Source organism: Lissotriton helveticus, chromosome 11 (genome assembly GCF_964261635.1).
Source record: "Lissotriton helveticus chromosome 11, aLisHel1.1, whole genome shotgun sequence".
In the NCBI taxonomy this organism is placed as follows: domain Eukaryota; kingdom Metazoa; phylum Chordata; class Amphibia; order Caudata; family Salamandridae; genus Lissotriton; species Lissotriton helveticus.
Window position 1 is genome coordinate 321312475 of NC_136072.1, and position 19536 is coordinate 321332010.

A 19536-nucleotide genomic window follows, 5' to 3' on the forward strand; every position below is an offset into this window, starting at 1 on the left:
GTACTTGCTTGCCAGGGTACAAGGTCCACGGAGGCTGCAGCCCCTTCTGCCCCCCCGGGCTCACCTCAGTCCAAAATCCAAAGTCAGTCCAATTTCTAGTATGTAGCACAGTATGACGTCGCTGTGGATCGGGAGGCCCTCACTCCTGTCTCAGTTCCAGGTCAACCGCCTCTTCTAGTGGCGAACGGCTCGGCACCTCCCGTCGTTGTTCTTGGGATCCCTCGTGGTCAGTCTCTCGTTGTTGCCGGTGATTCTTGTTGGTGCGTCTCTGTGATCCTGCCTGTCGCCAGCCCTCCAACCAGTCGTATGCCGATTCTGGAGTGTTGAAAAACCACGTTTTACTGTCGGCCACCACTCGGAGCCGGGCCGGGTATAACATGGAATAGGGTATTTCACGCGTCCTCATCTCCTTTTTGACTTCCATGAAGCTTTTTCTGCGGCGGGCTACCTCCGCCGTATAGTCTGGGAAGAAGGCAAGCATGGAGTTGTACACACGGATCGGCTGGGATGTTCTTGCTGTTTGGAGGATTGCGTCCCGGTCTCTAAAATTAAATAATCTGGCCAGTACCGGTCTCGGGGGCACCCCCGGTTCAGGCTTACCTCCCGGGACTCTATGTGCCCTTTCCACTGAGAAAAAATGGAATAATACCTTGGGTTGAAGTTTGGTTTTGATCAAGTCTTCTACATATAAGTCCATAGCCTGGTTCCCCTCCGTTTCGGGAAGGCCAAGAATTCGCACGTTGCTCCTTCTCGATCTTCCTTCTTGGTCGTCCAGTTTTTCCCTCAGGTGCTTATTTTCGGTCTCCATCCGTTCCATCGCTCTCTGTAATTCTGACGTGTCCTCCACCAGTGATTTTGTTATAACTTCAACTTCCTTTATTCGTTCAGTTATTTTGTGGAAGTCCGCCCGCAGCAGAGAGACGTCCGTCGAAATTGTCCCCACCGTCGTTTGAACCGCTAGGAGAGCTTTCATTATGTCTTCCAACGTGACCTTTTTGGTGCCATCGCGCCTCCGATCCCTGCGAGTTGCTTTTTTCATATGCGTATTTGTCTAATTTGGCCTGGGTTGAGTGGTTCCTCGGGCCTCTACCTGCCAAGGTGACACTGTCCAGAGTTTGCAATGGAGTAGGAAGTGGTGCGGGGCTTGGTGGGGTCTTGCTGGCACTTCTATCGCAATATGCACACCTGCACAATCAATGGCGCGTAATGTCCCGGCCCTGGTGTTGCGCCCTTAGCTGCAATCCTGGGCGCACAATGTAGCCGCTACTGGGGTTCCATGTCTCAGAACAAAGTCCAAACTGCCCTCGAAGCGTTAATAGTCGTGACACCTTGCTTGGCAACACACACAGGGCCCTCTATGATGCTCACTGCCAGTCTGCCTGTCTGCCCCAATGGTGGCTATTGAGGAGCTTGTAGGGGGTCCCCACTACCGGTCACCGGCCCGTTGCTCCCCCTTACCATCACCCGGAGCCGCCAGCGCAGGCGGGTCGAGCAGCGGCTCACACCACACCGCCAGCCTGGTGCTTCCAGCCTGTAATCAGCCGCCGCCGATGTCCTCGTGTGTCCGCGGGAAATCTCCAGAGCCGCCATCGCTCTTTCCTACTTGGGGTCAATATTTAAGGGGGGGGGGGCGCCTGACGTTATCTTCGGGGCAGTTGGTGATCACTTTTGATTTTTTTTCTTTTGCAAGGCGCAGTGTCATTGCTTGCAGCTCCGATTTAGGCGAGGCTCTCCCTACCGCCTGTGAGGACCGAGCGCACCATAGCTGAGTGCGCTCCGTCGCTGAAGGATCGTGAGGAGGCAGTCGTTTTCCGCTCCGGCCGAACCTGGGGGCCCTTCCGGTTTCGCGGTGCCCAGCAGCCCGCACTTCCGCCTGGGTGTCGATTCACGGCAGGCCGCGGCTCGGGGCTGGTACAAAGGCCTTCAGTGTCTGCCGCCTATCCTCCGCGGCACATTACTTCGGAGCGCCCCCCGATTCCACCGGACTGTCCCGGTCGGCTCCGGACCTTGGCTCACACACCGGGGGGTCACTTTGTTGCATGGATTAGTGGACGGATTCATATGAAAGGGTGCTTCACCCACGGAGCTCAGAGGCTACGCCGCCATTCTGATCGGCTGCTAGCCACGCCCCCAGGAACGTCACTTTTTATGATGTTCCTGTGGCGATAAACCCTTCACCTTATTCACGTTAAGCCGCTTAACGTGGCTTAATGCCACCTTGTGAATAAGGCCCCCTTTCACACAGCATCCCTGTTTTCCCTAGAGCTGACGCTAAATTCAGCTGCCTAGCGCCATTGAGGGAATAATTGTTTATGTGCAGGAAGGTGTCCCTAAACAATTACTTATGGTGATTTGTAACTCTTATGTATCCTGCATGGAAGTAGCAAATTGTTCTTTTCTTAGTGATTTGTATGTACAGGAAGGTGTCCCTTCCTGCACATAATTAATCATTCATGTTGATTTGGTGTTTCTATGTGTGTGCAGCACAATGCAGCACACATAGAAACTTCAAGGACGAAGAGAAATTAATCATTTCTCCTCATTTTGCCATGTTAAGACCAGGTTTTTTTTGGCCTGCCCCATATTTACGCCACCCTTGTAAATAAGGGTCAGCGCCAAAAAGCAATGGATGTTGCGGCAGAACCCCCACCACAACACTCATTGCCTGTCCCTTTAATGCTAAGTGCTGCGTGACAGGGGCGAAATGAGAAAAAATGCTTAATTTCGCCTGGTTTTCGCTGTGTCTATGTGTGCTGCATTGTGCAGCACACATAGAAACAGCAAATCCCCATAAATTATTGTTTATGTGCAGGAAGTGTCCCTTCCTACACATAAACAATCATTAAAAAATGCAGCACACATAGATGTTACAAATCACCATTAGAGATGGTTTATGTGCAGGAAGGGATATCTTCCTGCACAAAAACAATTATTCCCTCAACGCAGGCACCCTTTCACTATGGTGCCTGGGTTAGCGCTAGGTAGCTGAATTTAGTGCCATCGCTAGGGAAAACACAGGGATGAGCCGATTCATTGTAAATACAGCGCATCCCTGCATTTTCAGAACGGCGGAGCGCGGTATTAGCAATTTTGGCCTAACGCCACGGTCCGCCTTTGGCTTTAGTAATAGCACATTTATACCCACCTGGACAATATTTTTGTAAATGTTATCTAGGGCACTATTTTTATGCCAGATGATGTTTTTGCTATCAATATCCCAGCATACAATCAGCAAGTTTAAAGCTCAGTACTAACTGACCACTGCTAAGAAAATAGCTCCATAAAATAATTTCCAGACACAAAGCAATAGTGGAACCTGAAATTGGTGTTATCCCTTACTTTACACTAAATGACAAGACAGGCATTGGAGTAGCATGTGGTAAAGAGTACTTTTATGCAGCATGAATGATTTAAATCACTAAGAAATGCTGGTGTATGAAAAATGTGGTATAAATGAATGGATTTGTTTGAATAGTGTAAACAGCTCTTTAAGTTTGATCGATCATTATGTAGAATATGGTTCACATTATAATGATATAAGCATATCTGCTCTCACAGCACTTCAGTATTAATAAATGTATCAAAAAATAAATGTATCATATTTGCTCTTGCTATTCCTAGAAAATGATCACAGATTGTAATGCCCAGATTCTCCTCCAGGGGATGTTACTTTTTAGTCATAACTCCTAAATTGTCTCACATAAACATGGTATTCTAGAACACTATTGACAAAAATATTTGCTAAGACTTTTTGGAAACCACACTTATCTGATATAGACTTTGAGTCGCAGATTCCTCACCTTCGAACATTCCCCAGCAACAGACCGGATCTGGAAACTATTTGAGCAGTACCTCTGCGTGCTGGTAGGTGGCATAGTTTGGCTCTCTGTCATTGGCTCTATCTGTGCCAGAAGTGATGTGCACAGTGCCTATAAAGGCGGCACCTCAGCGCGCTGACCTCACTTATTTGTTCACGCAGCACCAAACTCATAATCATACCCGACTCAGATACAGAGCCGGATCAGCATGGCCTGATGTCAAATCTAGTGCCGTCTGGAACTCGACCTTCCAAGTCAGTGCCAGTGCCTCCTTTTTGACAGGCCTGGGAAGGAGTATAATTGAAGAGAATCTGAGGGTCCTTATGGTTACACCAACCCCTTTGATAAGCCCGAAGACAACTTGTATGAGAAACTGACAGATGCCAGTGGTCTGAACAGCTCCCCTGTCACTAGCCTGGTTTCTCCTCCTAGTGTGGCTATGCAGAAAATGGCTTCATTTGCTATGGTGGTGAGAAGAGTGATTGAAATCCTGTAACTTACGTTGCCCTTGGTGACATTCAAGACGGATGTCGTGAGAGAGGTGCTTCAATTTTGAATCACCCCATCAGAACCTTCATCCCTTTTCGACAAAACCCTCCCTGATGTCCTGCTCGGGTCCTTGGCCAAGCCCTGCACAGGGGTACCTATGCAGAGCACAATTGCCCGCCACCAGCATCCGGCTCCTGTGGACCTAGCTTTCTATACCTAGTACCATAGTTAGAAACCATGCCAGCAATGCCACTGTTCTCAGACCAGCTGATGGAGGACCAACTCTCCTTGCTCGGTTAGGAAGTTCATGTTTCCTTGGCCAAAGGAGCCATCAAGAGCATTCTGAAATCAAAAGAAGGTCATGGTCTTGCTACTTTTTTGGGAAGAAGAAGGATAGAGACGTGCACCCAATTTTAGAGCTGCCCCCCCCCCATTTCTTACTGAAGCAGGAGGAATTCAAGATTCTCACATTAGCTCAGGTTCTACCTGGTGACTCAACTGTAGCATTGGACTTGCAGGACGCCTGCCTCCCCACAGAAGTTACCTGCGGTTCACAGTGGGCTAAAGCATTATAAGATTGCTGTGTTCCATTTAGGCCATTACCAGCACCCCAGAGTGTTCACCAAGTTCATGGTGGTGGTTGCAGCCCACCTGTGGAGTCTGGGGGTCCAAGTCTTCCCCGACCTTGACTATTGGCTGTAGAAAACGGAATCGCCTCAGGCTTTCGTCTTCCAACAAAAGCAAACACACATCAAAAAGGTTTGGCAGTTATAATTAGTGATACCTTTTCCATATACAGATATCTCTGGGAAATACAGGGCACCCACATCAAAATGTAGAATGCTTAATCATCGGGCTTCCCACACCCAGATGAGTCACCCAAATGAGTCCAGTGTGTTTGTAGGAAAGTGCCCCTTTGTGCCACAGTCACCCCCAATGTTTGCCTACTGATACTGATGTTCCTGACTGGATACGCACGGAGTCCATGCTAACCGGGACCCAGAGCCAGTTCTCTTTCACTAAAACTGCAACATGTTTAAATTGTAATCCAGTTGGCAACGACTTTAGCTCTCCTGTAATTCCCTGGTAAATGGAACCTATGGTACCCAGGGCATGGGTACTAAAGAGGGTTCCTGTAGGCTGCAGCATGTATTATGCCACCCAAAGGGACCCACATAACAAATTCATGCAGATTGCCATTGTAGGATGCGCAAAATGGAGCAAACCATTCTGCAAATATAACATTGCACTCTCCCTGTGTGTAGTGCTCAAGCACACTGCATGTCTTATATGTAAGTCACCCTACAGCAGGCCTTAGAGCCCTAAGGCAGGGTGAATTATATACCATGTCCACCACCACCACATCCACCACACCAACCACGTCCACCACCACCACATACACAACCACCACATCCACAACCACCACATCTACCACCACCACGTCCACCACATCCACCACCACTACGTCCACCACCACTACATCCACCACCACCATGTCCAACGCCACCATGTACACCACATCCACCACCACCATGTCCACCACCAAGTCCACCACCAACAATGTCCACCAAGACCACCACACCCACCAGCACCACCACTACCACCACCACCACCACATCCACCACCACCACATCCACCACCACCACGTCCACCACCACCATGTCCACCACCACCATGTACACCACATCCACCACCACCATGTCCACCACCAAGTCCACCACCAACAATGTCCATCACCACCACGTCCATCACCACCATGTCCACAACCACCATGTCCACCACCACCACATCCACCACCACTACGTCCACCATCACTACATCCAGCACCACCATGTCCGCCACCACCATGTCCACCACCACCATGTCCACCACACCCACCACCACCACCACATCTACCACCACCACCACCACATCTACCACCACCACCACCACATCCACCACCACCACGTCCACCACCACCATGTCCACCACATCCACCACCACCATGTCCACCACCAAGTCCACCATCAACAATGTCCATCACCACCACGTCCACCACCACCATGTCTACCACCACCACATCCACCACCACTACTACGTCCACCACCACCATGTCCACCAACACCACCACCTCCACCACCTCTACCACCACCTCCACCACCACATCCACCACCACCAAGTCCACCACCACCACATCCACCACCACCACGTCCACCACCACCATGTCCACAACAACCACATACACAACCACCTCAATGTCCACCACGACTACGTCCACCAACACCATGTCCACCATCACCACGTCCACCACCACACCCACCTCCACCACCACAACGTCTACCACCACCACACCCACCACCACCATGTCCACCACATCCACCAACACGTCCACCACCACCATGTCCACCACCACGGCCACCACCATGTCCACCACGAGGCCACTACCACATCCACCACCACCACCACATCTACCTCCACCACCACCACATCCACTACCACCACCATGTCCACCACCAAGTCCACCACCAAGTCCACTACCACATCCATCACTACATCTACCACCACCTCCACATCCACCACCACCACCACATCTACCACCACCACGTCCACCACTACCATGTCCATCACGACCACGTCCACCACTACCATGTCCACCACCTCCACGTCCACCACCACCACATCCACCACCACCATGTACACCACCACTACATCCACCACCACTATGTCCACCACCACCACATCTCCCAACACGCCCACTACCACATCCACCACCACCATGTCCACCACCACCACGTCCACCACCACCATGTCCACCTTCACGTCCACCACCACCACATCCACCACCACGTCCACCACTACCACGTCCACCACTACCATGTCCACCACCACCATGTCCACCACCATGGCATCCACCACCACCACATCCACCACCACCACATCCACCACCACCATGTCCACCACCACCACATCCACCACCACCACCACATCCACCACTACCGCGTCCACCACCACCATGTCCACCACCAAATCCACCACCACACCCACCACCACCTCCACCACCACGTCCACAACCACCATCTCCACCACCACTCCAAATACCACTCAGTGCCACATAATTACACACCACATAATTACACTGCACTCAATGCAACATACACTCCAAATACCACTCAGTGCCACATAATTACACACCACATAATTACACTCTACTGAATGCAACACACTCCACACAGTGCCACATAATGACACGACACATAATTACACTGCACTCAATGCAACATACACTCCAAATACCACTCAGTGCCACATTACACGCCACATAATTACACTGCACTCAATGTAACATACACTCCAAATATCACTCAGTGCCACATAATTACACTCCACATAATTACTCTGCATTCAATGCAACATACACTCCAAATACCACTCAGTGCCACATAATTACACGCCACATAATTACACTGCACTCAATGCAACATACACTCCGGACTGGTATCACTGCAGCTGATAGTGTACTAGCCTGCGGCCACACAGTTGCGATTGGCCAAAGACCATGTGAAATGGGAGTTGGTTGCCCAAATCAGGGAACGGACCATGCCCTGGCGTCAGGCCTGACCATGCAATTTATCCCTGCTGCACAAGGCCAAAGTGTAACTGCTTCATTGGATAGATAAATAGATAGATAGATAGATAGGTAGATAGGTAGATAGGTAGATAGATAGATAGATAGATAGATAGATAGATAGATAGATAGATAGATAGATAGATAGATAGATAGATAGATAGATAGATAGATAGATAGATAGATAGATAGATAGATAGATAGATAGATAGATAGATAGATAGATAGATAGATAGATAAACTGAAACTACAGCTTTTGTTCGGCAAAATGAAGACCTTGCCATATACCGTACAATCCCAAAGCCCCCAAATCTGGGTCCTGGGAGCAAGCAGGGCTTTCTGACTGAAAATAATCCTTCACGTTGGTTGTTCAGACCTACTTTACAACAGGATTATTCTTATCTATCCTCCATTAACTCATGCTATTTTCAACCTCTGCTATAAGGTTTTGCCTATAACACTTTATCACAAGATAATGTGCCTCCTTGCTATTGCAGGCAAGTAATTCTTTAGAATTCCTGCCTGACTGGAAATTAATTATAAACTTTTATAATATTTTTTTTAGCAAACATTGAAGTGAATAACAGTTTGCAGAATGTTATGCTTTGGAACCCGTGGTATATCCGATGTAAAAAAATATGTAATTTGCTAGCTGGAGCGCTGAAAAAAACGATTAACTATAATTTTATATTTCCAGGGTATGTAGCTGCACTTGAGACAGACTGTCATCTTAGCATGACACTCTGCACCACAGAGACATAATGTCATTTGAGGTAAGCAGAATTGTGTATATAACACATTCTGCAACATAATCCTATAACATAGTATACCCATAACCGTACAATCAAACTGCCCAAATACAGGGAGGTTAGAATGTGCACGTTATTGATTAAAGATAGATCTGTCAGTGCCAGCCAAGTCCTGCAGAATGGCAATACGGAAAGCTGAAGTACATATTCTATCAACACAGAGGGCCTGATTCGCAAAGGTAAACTTAGACTTTAGTGTAAGTTTAATCTTTTTTCGTCATTTGAACATTTTGAATAACAGTAGCCTTAAGACTGCTGAGTTTCCGCAGTAAGGCGGAGAACTCCACTTATTAAAAGATATTCCTTTTCTATATTTTTATGTGCAGAGCTCTCTGCCTGGACTTTGGAATCTTCTCTGACCTACAGTTACAATTAAATTGCAGTATATGACTACCGGAAAATAGTAAACCTACACAAAAGTCCAAGTATACCTTTGTGAATCAGGCCCTATGAGTTTAATCTTACAATAGCAATATTAAGACTGCAGAGACTCTTCACAACTTAAGACAGGCTTGTCCTATATTTTAATGTGCAGAGTTCTCTGCCCTGACTGTGGAGTGCCTGCAGTCGTAAAATTACTTTTAATAAAATTAAACATGTGGTTTGTGAATACCCCCAAAAGTAGTAAACTTCCACAAAAGTGTAGGTATACCTTTGCAATTCAAGTCCAGAGTGTGGCGAACTCAGCTGATTTAGCACAGTTTGGTTTCCTACACAAAATCAAATTCCAGGGATCCTCAAAGTAAAAATACATAAAGATCAGCATCAGTACAGATGGACTATCTCAAAGTGCTGTTGTGCAGGTGGCATCCCAGAAGCCACAGTACCTCTGTAATTATTTATCCAAATATATTTTTTCCCAGGACGCATCCGGAACACTCCTGAAGTGGATGATTTTCTGATTGACCCAAATATATTATCTCTGAACATCATGTCATCTGGTTACACACGCCTCAATGAGGATGATCGGTGAGTGTGACAAGAAAGTGATTTATGCCTTTCTCCTATGTTAATACCATTGTTATCAAGTTTCGAAGACATACAGCTCCCACCCATGGTATTGGATTTCCCTTTGGAATGATTCATGAACAAACACCTCAACATTGAATCTTTGATGTAAAACAGGTGGCAGTTACATGAGCAGAAAGAAAACAGTTGGTAATCTTTTAAAACAGTGGGTATTTCTGAACTCCCTTCAAATTACATGTACATTATAGGGGAACAGTCATGCTATGAGTCACAGTTACAGATTTCTTTGTCCAAATTCCTGCACAAAAACAATTCTTAATGGTATTTCCCTTTTTCTATGTGTGACATAGAAAAAGGAAGTCATGAGTCTTTGTAAAACTGGAAAGTTGCCAAAATCAATTGGACGATGAGTGGAAATGTTCACACTCCACCCATGGAACACCTCCCTGCTGCAAGGTAACCCTTCAAAGCAAAATGCACTACCTTGCAAGGTGGCTTTGCGTGCTTTCGAAAATCCCAGTAAAAGGCTTATATTACATTGTGTTGCCTTGCATGACGCAAGGGCAGTGCATGCCCTCACTATATCTGGCCGCAAGAGTCTTGTAGCCACTCATACCTGAAATTATGTGATTGAGAAATATGAGATATTTGTAGGAGCCATGTGAGTCTAAATCTCCATATACCACTGGCACATCCATTCACTCTCTGACCCAGCCATACACATACTCAGTCACCCATACAGCCTCTCACAGATGGACTCACGAACCCATACAGCTACTGACTCACGCACTCATTCATGCAGGCAGTCACACACCCTCTCACCCACCTACACAGACACTCATACAGGTACTCAGACAACAAATCAATCACCCATACAGCCACTCACGTACCCACTCACCAACCCATACAGCTACTTAGACACCAACTGAAAGGCTGATACAGACATTTACATAACCTAGTAACTCGCCCATACATTCACTTAGACACCTAATCACTCACTTATAGAGTAAGTCAAGCACCAACTGAATCATCCATACAGGCCCTTTTACACCCACTGATTCACCAATACACCTTGGTAAATATGTTTAACCTTCATAAACTTTTTTAAAACACAGCCAGTCACAGGATGGTGTCATCAGTAATATCATTTGAGATGTCATCAGTGATGTCACTGACCATGTCATGAGTGATGTAATATGTGAGGTCATAAGCAGTGTATTGCTGGGGAGCGAGTTATAATTAGCTCAGCTAACTATGACTGCTGTATTTCTCTGATTTTGTACGAGGGACGTCAGCCTAACTATAGCATCCCTGTACCCTTTGTTTTTTTGAGTGAATGTCTAAAGTTTTTTCAATGGGAGGAGCTTACTAATTCCCTTGCAAAAAGAGACCATCGAATGTTCTGGAGAGTAGTGAACGGGGGGTCGGGGAGCCTCCACTCAGCTATTGAGCCTAACATCGCAGCAGGGGTGTGGCAGGCACACTTTCAATCCCTTTATAGCTCTGAGTTGGGAGAAACTAGGATTGACACCGGTATTGGCCAGGCTGATTACGAGGGGGATCTAATAACAGTGGGGGAGGCTAGGGCAGCAATAGCAGGACTGACTTCGGGTAAGGCGCCAGGATTGGATGGCTTGCCCGGGGATTTGTTCAAACAGGAGCCCGATGTTTGGGCCCCCTACCTTGCCGCTCTGTTTAACGGAGTTCTGTGTGGCATGGAAATCCCGGGTACCTGGCTGGGGGCAGAGGTGGTTCCCATATTCAAAAAGGGCTCGCCTCTGCTCCCAGCCAATTACAGACCAATCAGTTTAATTGATGTGCCACAGAAGCTGTTTGCTTGGGACTGCTGAACCGGCTTCAGGACTGGGCAGAAGAAACAGGGGTCCTTAGTCCCTATCAGGCGGGCTTCAGAAAGGGAGTTTCCACCGTGGATCAGGTCTTCCGATTGAACATCATCTATTGGAGGGCAGCGATATTCGAAGGCGGCAGCTTATACACAATATTTGTGGATCTGAGGGCCGCCTTCGACCTGGTGCCCAGAGGGAAACTTTGGAGTGTCCTGGCCGAGATGGGCGTACCCCCGGACATCCTGATAATCTTACAGAGATTGCATCATAATAACTATGCTCGAGTGAGGTGCGGGAGGTCTGGGGAATTGACTGATAGATTCCCCGTTGACAGGGGGGTTAGGCAGGGCTGTGTGTTGGCACCGACCCTGTTTTGCCTCTTCGTCAACGGGGTAATCGCCCATCTGAACGGCACTGAATATATTGACGCCCCAAAACTGAACGGCAACAGGGTGCCTGCAATCATGTTTGCAGACGACACCCTGCTGCTGTCTAAAACCCCTATGGGGATCCAGAGGATCCTCGACTCATTCATGACCTTTTGCACAGACAGGGGCCTAGAAATTAATGCTGCAAAAACTAAGTTCATGGTCCTGAATCCTAGCCAAAAATTGCGCCCGAATCCATGCCTGGGAGCATCACAGCTAGAGAGAGTCTCCACCTTTGAATACCTAGGTGTAACCCTGAACGAAAGTATGTCCTGGGGACCACATCAGACTAGGGCCAACCTCAAACTAGTACAGACTACTGGGGGTATCACTCGGATGATGAAAGGCTCCACATACCGCCCATTGGGGCCACTCATCCAGATCTACAAGGCACAGGCCAGGGGTGCTACTATGTACGGGGCGGAACTTTGGGGCCATACATCTTCCCGCAGTCTGTCCGTAACTGAGAACAACTTTATCAGACAGATAGTTGCACTTCCGCCCAGCACCCCACTCCTTCCCCTGAGGCTGGATCTGGGACTGAGACCAATAGCTGACGAACTAGGTCTCAGACCCATAGTCTTCTGGCGAAGGCTATGGAGTAGCCAAGAACTCTCTGTTTATAGGGCGGAATTGAAGGAGCTTCTAACTCATCCTAAAGCGTTACAGATCCCCTGGATAAAATATATTCAAAAATCCTGTACGAGACTGGGGTTTCCTGACCTCTGGTCTGATCCTGCTAGCTTTTATAACCACAGAGATTCTATCAAAAAAGTGAATATGTGATATTTTTTGTATATATACTTTTTACCGTTTACACCAGGGTGCTAGGCTCTCTCTTACACATGGAAAGATGGGAGCACAATGTGCCCGTCAAAATACCCCTCACACTCCAAAAAACCAAGTAGAGTCATGCTTCATCATAGGGGTCTTCCCGCCCCTATAATGGGACGGGGCGTGCTACGACCAGACGGAATACGCGGGAGCACTAAGATGTGACAGAGGCTATGTGTAGGTGTATAGGAGTCAGTGAAAGTGTAGGGACCTAACACTAGTGAGTGTGCAAAAAGTGAAAAAATTGAAAAGATTTAAAAATTCCCTGGCTAGTAGAAAAAAACATTTATTAACTTCTCCAGCTGGGAACATTAAGAAGGGGTTGTGTGGTAGAGCATTGGCTACTACCTTGTCAACATGTTTCGTAAGCAGTCCCCTACTGCTTACTCATCAGGACCAAAAGAACAGTCCCTACTGTTATTTACTCAGTTTCTAACAGGTAATGCCTACTGTCCTATAAACAACCAACAAAAATAAGTTGGATGTTTAGGCCTCAGGGCATGAGTTGGCCCACGGGAGGCAGAAAAGATCGACCTATTATGGTCTTTATCTCAGCAGTTATCATGCCCCATGAGGTTTTGCAGGCGAGGGGTAATCTGCGCAGTTTTAGTCTCTGCTAGCAAAAGGAAAGCATTGTTCCTACCCCCGTGCACCTCCGAGGTGCACGGGGGTAGGAACAATGCTTTCCTTTTGCTAGCAGAGACTAAAACTGCGCAGATTACCCCTCGCCTGCAAAACCTCATGGGGCATGATAACTGCTGAGATAAAGACCATAATAGGTCGATCTTTTCTGCCTCCCGTGGGCCAACTCATGCCCTGAGGCCTAAACATCCAACTTATTTTTGTTGGTTGTTTATAGGACAGTAGGCATTACCTGTTAGAAACTGAGTAAATAACAGTAGGGACTGTTCTTTTGGTCCTGATGAGTAAGCAGTAGGGGACTGGTTACGAAACATGTCGACAAGGTAGTAGCCAATGCTCTACCACACAACCCCTTCTTAATGTTCCTAGCTGGAGAAGTTAATAAATGTTTTTTTCTACTAGCCAGGGAATTTTTAAATCTTTTCCATTTTTTCACTTTTTGCACACTCACTAGTGTTAGGTCCCTACACTTTCACTGACTCCTATACACCTACACATAGCCTCTGTCACATCTTAGTGCTCCCGCGTATTCCGTCTGGTCGTAGCACGCCCCGTCCCGTTATAGGGGCGGGAAGACCCCTATGATGAAGCATGACTCTACTTGGTTTTTTGGAGTGTGAGGGGTATTTTGACGGGCACATTGTGCTCCCATCTTTCCATGTGTAAGAGAGAGCCTAGCACCCTGGTGTAAACGGTAAAAAGTATATATACAAAAAATATCACATATTCACTTTTTTGATAGAATCTCTGTGGTTATAAAAGCTTACTTTGGAGGGTGATTCTATCAGTACCTCTACGCTTCTCCCTTTTGGTTTGGATCAACTGATCCTGCTAGCGCCTCACTAAACATCTCACGGAGAGCTTTGGTCAATGTTTATTATGAACAGAAACTAGGCATTGCCCTGGATTCCCAGGGGGAGGGGTCATTAACATCCGCATTTGCGTTAAGCAAGGACTCCTATAGGCTGGAGAGGGTTCTGGACGCTATATCCCCCGTGCTGGCCAGGAAGCTGTTTCTCCAATGGAGATATGGCACATTGCCTCTGCGATCTTTTACCAGCTCCTGGTCAACCCCGCCGTCCTCCAAGCAGTGCCCGGCATGCTCCCGTGCCGAGGAAACCGATTTACATGTGGTCCTGTTTTGCACAACTTACAAGGCAGCTAGGAAATATTGGCTCCTTCCACTTATTAGAAACCTTGGTTGCAAGGAGTATCTCCCGATGTACAGAATTTTAAAAACCGACGTCTCAACTCCAATCGTTTTTGCATTAGCAAAATTTCTCTCCAATGTCTGGCACACCCGCACTCGTATCCTGAAGTCGCAGTTTCCCATTTAATTTTAAGTCTACAAATCCAAATGTGATTTTAGTAGTTCAAATTACAGAAATGAACAATTTTACAGTGTATAAATTTGTATTGATTGTGGATGATTTTATAATGATTGTATATGTTTTATTGTATATCTTTGATGGCCACATGGCCGAAATAAAGATTGCTAAAGTAAAGTAAAGTAAAGTTTTTTTAAATTATTTTTCCTAACCATACCCTCACTGTAACCTTCTGTTTTTTCAGTGAATGTCTAAGGTATTTTACGTGCTAATTCCTAATTATAATGTTCCTGTAACCTTTGTTTTTTTCTGTGAATTTCTATGGTTTTTAAAGTAGTAGTCACTTTGCAGAGTGGTGGAGAAAGGGAACAGGGCCTCTGACCAGCTCTCAGGAATTCCACTGAGTAGGACTAACAGGAGGTATCAGGAGTGTAAGAAGTTGGCCTGGTATGTGCTGTCCACTAGTTATAGTGGACACCTTGTACCAGTCCAATCAACCATTATTGATGATTAGGTTAAAGACAACCTTTATTGAAAGCTATCCTAGTGGCAGCTACGGAGAGCAGCCTTCAGGTAAGTCTCGAAGGAATGTAAAGCAGCTTGATTTACCAGATTATAACCTCGTGATTGACCAAATGAAAGGAGAACCACACAAGGTATATATAAAATATATATATTTATTACTAAATACTCTCCACTAACCTCTTTGTGAGATTAGAGAATAAGGCACACAATAATACAGTAATAGAACGACAGTAAATAGCACAATACATAGCGGGCTCCAGGGGAAGACCAAACCTTATACTAAGAAAGTGGTATAACAACCATAATTTGACTAGGAACAGTGCCTAGAGCACGTAGAATCGCTGGGACCCCAATGAACCACCCAGGTTGTGACACGGGGGACCTATGGGGGACGCGTGCAGTGTGAGAACACAGCCGCGAGATCCGTATAATCATATGGGAAAGTCATGGTTTGATATTTTAAAGTTTAAGGATACTTAGGAGAGGACTTTGAGCAAACCCTTTTAGACTTAGAAGGTTCTAAGGCCAGCACCCACGTGAGCACTGAAGTACTTGTGTTACCTAACCCAGGGAAGCCGGGTGCATAGGTGTCAAATGGTGTCTGGAATCTTCATCGTTTTCAATGGCGTGATGCTGCAAAGTGCTGCTGCCATGAAGAGGAAAAGTGTCCGATGTGATCCAAGCCTGGATAGGAGCTGTGAAGAAACTGAAAGCAGAGGGGACAGAGCCTGGGTCGTTTCGTTTCATAAACTTTATTCGACAATTAAGTCATAAAAGTATACATGGAATGCACAAATATTAGTTTAAAAAGCCATTAAAAAATCGTACAATAAATATTTAAAAGGAATATTAACCTACAATAGACTATTGCCGAATTACAATTTAAAAGGATCATAAAATCAATTTCATCTATATACATTTGGTCCAGATGAGTATTGCACAAAAACTCACAAGAATTACCCCTAGTATACATAGGCGAAAGCAGCTTAATCTTCACATAGTTACTGCTATATGTTTTGTGCGGATTACCCAGGCCCATTTCAAGAATTTAGCCACAGCAACAGCAATTCTAGGCGTCGGGTCTGTAGATAGGATTGTCAGAGCCTTGCCATGCCTATCTATCCCAAGCAGTTTACATATAGGCTTGATCCACATCGATCTGGGGGCAGTGTACAGGGGACAGAAGAGTAGAAAATAGCTTAGTGACTCTTGTTCCTCCCCACACTTAGGACATCTGTCGTTACCATTTTTGCCTGCCCATTTTACTGTGAAAGATCTTACTGGGAGTGCGCCTACCCTAAGCTGAAAATAGAGCTTGCGATCCTGTTGTTTCCCAATGATGTCCCAATATTGTTCCAGTTTTGGTTGGGCCTTGGCATCCATGAAACGACCTGTTAAGTGCGAGGAGAGACCCTCTGTTCTCTCTTCTGTGATCACCATCTCCCAATACTTTTCTTTTAATAATTTTTGGGAGGGGAATGCAGCGTTTTCCGGGTCCTCCCATAGATCCCTCATTCCCAGTTTGAAAAGTATCGATCTAATGGCCTTCAGCCAATGTATTTTTTGGCACGAATCCTTAGCCATTATCTCCCTTAGGCCCTTAGCATAATGCTGTAGTTATTCTGTGGTCCATAAACGGCGCCAATAAAGTAATGGGCACAGAAAGGCAAGATCCTGGACCGCCTTTTTTCCTAGGTCCCACATTAGCGGTATTAACGGGGTACTTATGGGAACGCTAGTATCTTTTCGCAGAAAATCATTTTCTGCTAGCATTAGCTTTCTTAGATCTTCAAATCCCCAACGTTCGGCTCCATAAAGGGCCGAACTTAACACCTTCATCCCGTATACGTCCAATAAGGGGCTGATGGGCTTTGTTGTTGAAGAGGTGAATTTTTTTAAAAGGATACTTGCCTGCTGGCGGAGTTTTAGCACCGCAATATTTAATTGACTGGACCACCCCAGATCTCTCTGAAGGGTAACCCCCAGGTAGGTGAAGGCATCTACCCGCTCCAGCGGGGAACCATTCATATTAATCAACCCTCTGAAAGGTCTATTTGTCCCACACGTTTTACGGCCGGTCAGGACCATAAACTTGGTTTTTGCCGTGTTTATTTCTAAGCCCCTATCCAGACAAAAATCTTCAAAACGCTTCAGTGCTTGCTGGAGTCCACTCGGAGTCTTTGAAATGATGAGGGTGTCGTCCGCGAACATGAGGATCGGGACCCGCTCACCAGACATCGCAGGGGCATCAGTCGGGACCAGGGAGAGGAAGTCCGCAACCCCATTCACAAAGAGCGAGAACAGGGTTGGCGCCATAACGCAACCTGGCCTCACTCCCCGCTCCACCGGAAAGGGCTCCGTAACCTCCCCCTGGCGACCCCACCGAACCCGAGCGAAGGTACCCTCATGTAGGCGGACAATCAAGCTCAGCAATTCAGGTGCCATCCCCAGCCCCGCTAGGACTTTACATAATGTACTGCGTGGGATCAGGTCAAAAGCCGCCTTTAGATCAACAAAAACGGCATACAAGGTACCCTTTTCCAGGACCACGATACGCCAATATAACATAATAAACCGGAAAACCTGGTCTATGGTACTTGTTTTTGGGCGGAAACCAGCCTGGAGGTGGCTCAAAATGTTATCATTATCCATCCAGGTCTGGATTCTGCCCAAAACCAGCCGTCCCATGATTTTTTGTAAGCAGTCAATTAAACTTATTGGCCTGTAATTGGCTGCAAGCGACTTGTCACCCTGCAGGAGAAGCACTGGAGAACCCAGAGAGTGGGGACCGCAAGAGACATCCCGAGACCACCCTAAGAGCCCCGGTGAGTGGGGCTCAGCTGTGTGGTGGTTGGGGGTGTGTGTCAGGGCACAGGGTCGGTGCCCGCCGCCGGGACCAGTGTTTTGTTGCGGAGGGGCTGCAGGGGAGGCCTTGAAGGATTCCTGAAGCTGCCCTGCCCCTGCTGAAAACTGTTGTCGGGCACCGTTGGCCCCTGTTATGCTGAGGAAGGCCTAAAAGGAACTAAGGCCCCTGAACTGGGCATGAACGGTAAATGCTGATTGTGTTGGGCTCACAGTGACCCCAGGTTAAGGGAATGCTTTCTGCCAGCTGGGTCCCTGTCCTCGAGGTGCCATATAAGTAGGGGTACAGGTGCTGTAGTGTCCTATGCATTACTGGTTTTGTTAACCCAGCTTAGGCCAATGCTGATGTATGCCCACAGAATGAAATGTTGATTGATTTCTAAAGGAATATCATTGCATATGTTTATCGGAAGAAGTATTACCTGAGTTTTCATGCCAGCAGAAGTTTTTATGTCTAATGATCCTGAACCACTGCTTTATTGATCCTGCTGAGGCCCCCCGTTGATATGGTTGTGCCCACAGTCAATGTCACGCCTAATGTTAATGCTTTGTTTCTATTTCAGCATTGCCACTAATGGACTTACCTTGCTTTTCCCATTTTCCCTGTAAATAATCCCCCCTGTACATGTTGCCCTGGCGCCGGTTGGCGCAGTATTGCGACTACAGTGTTTTACTATTGCATATTTGGTACAATACAAAAGTTATTCTTTTTCAACCAAGACTTGTGTTGGGTCTCTTTTTGTGCTGTGCCTGGTGTGTCGTCTGTGGGTACTGCGTGGATGCTTCACACATGTCCTCTGTAGTTCGGCCTGCCCGCTCTGCACCATGCTACCCCCGTAAAATTGGTTACCCCATTTCTAACAGTCAGGTTGCCTGTAAATCCTATTTTTAACAGGCAGACTGTCCCCGGTGTCTACTTCATGAGAGCACTAGGTAGTCTGACTTGGAGTCAGTGAAAACATGTGTCTAAACTGATTGAGAACTTTTCTGCAATCAGTTTGCTGTTGGACAGTGAGGCTGCCTGCCAAGGCTACACCATCAACTGGACCATCATCAGGGTTCTGTGAGAGCAGGCAAGTGAGTGGATCACTCTCTTCCTCCTGTCCCTCATCAATAGCCATGAGCAAGCCCATGTCTACTCTGTCAACATATGATTTGAGCCTGTTGACATGGAACACCCTATGGGGGCTCCTAGGAGTTCCAAGGTCCACCAAGTAGGTAACCTCTTCCTTCTGCTCAACAATAGTATGAAGGCCACTCCACTTCTCTTGGAGGGCTTCTGGGGCCACAGGCTCCAAAACCCATACTTTCTGTCCTGGCTGATAAACAGTCAACACAGCCTTTTGGTCAGGCCAGGCCTTTTGCAATTCCTGGCTAGCCT

The 19536-nt window shown here is 47.0% G+C and overlaps 1 protein-coding gene across 1 annotated transcript in view; it reads left to right on the forward strand.

Annotated features, from left to right (window-relative positions):
• Window positions 1-19536, forward strand: part of KIF1A (kinesin family member 1A) — a 2072061-nt gene that overhangs the window by 1662510 nt on the left and 390015 nt on the right. Inside the window, exon 36 of the mRNA XM_078667093.1 lies at window positions 9584-9689. Coding sequence (XP_078523219.1) covers window positions 9584-9689 — 106 coding nt within the window. The remainder of the gene's footprint in view (window positions 1-9583; window positions 9690-19536) is intronic.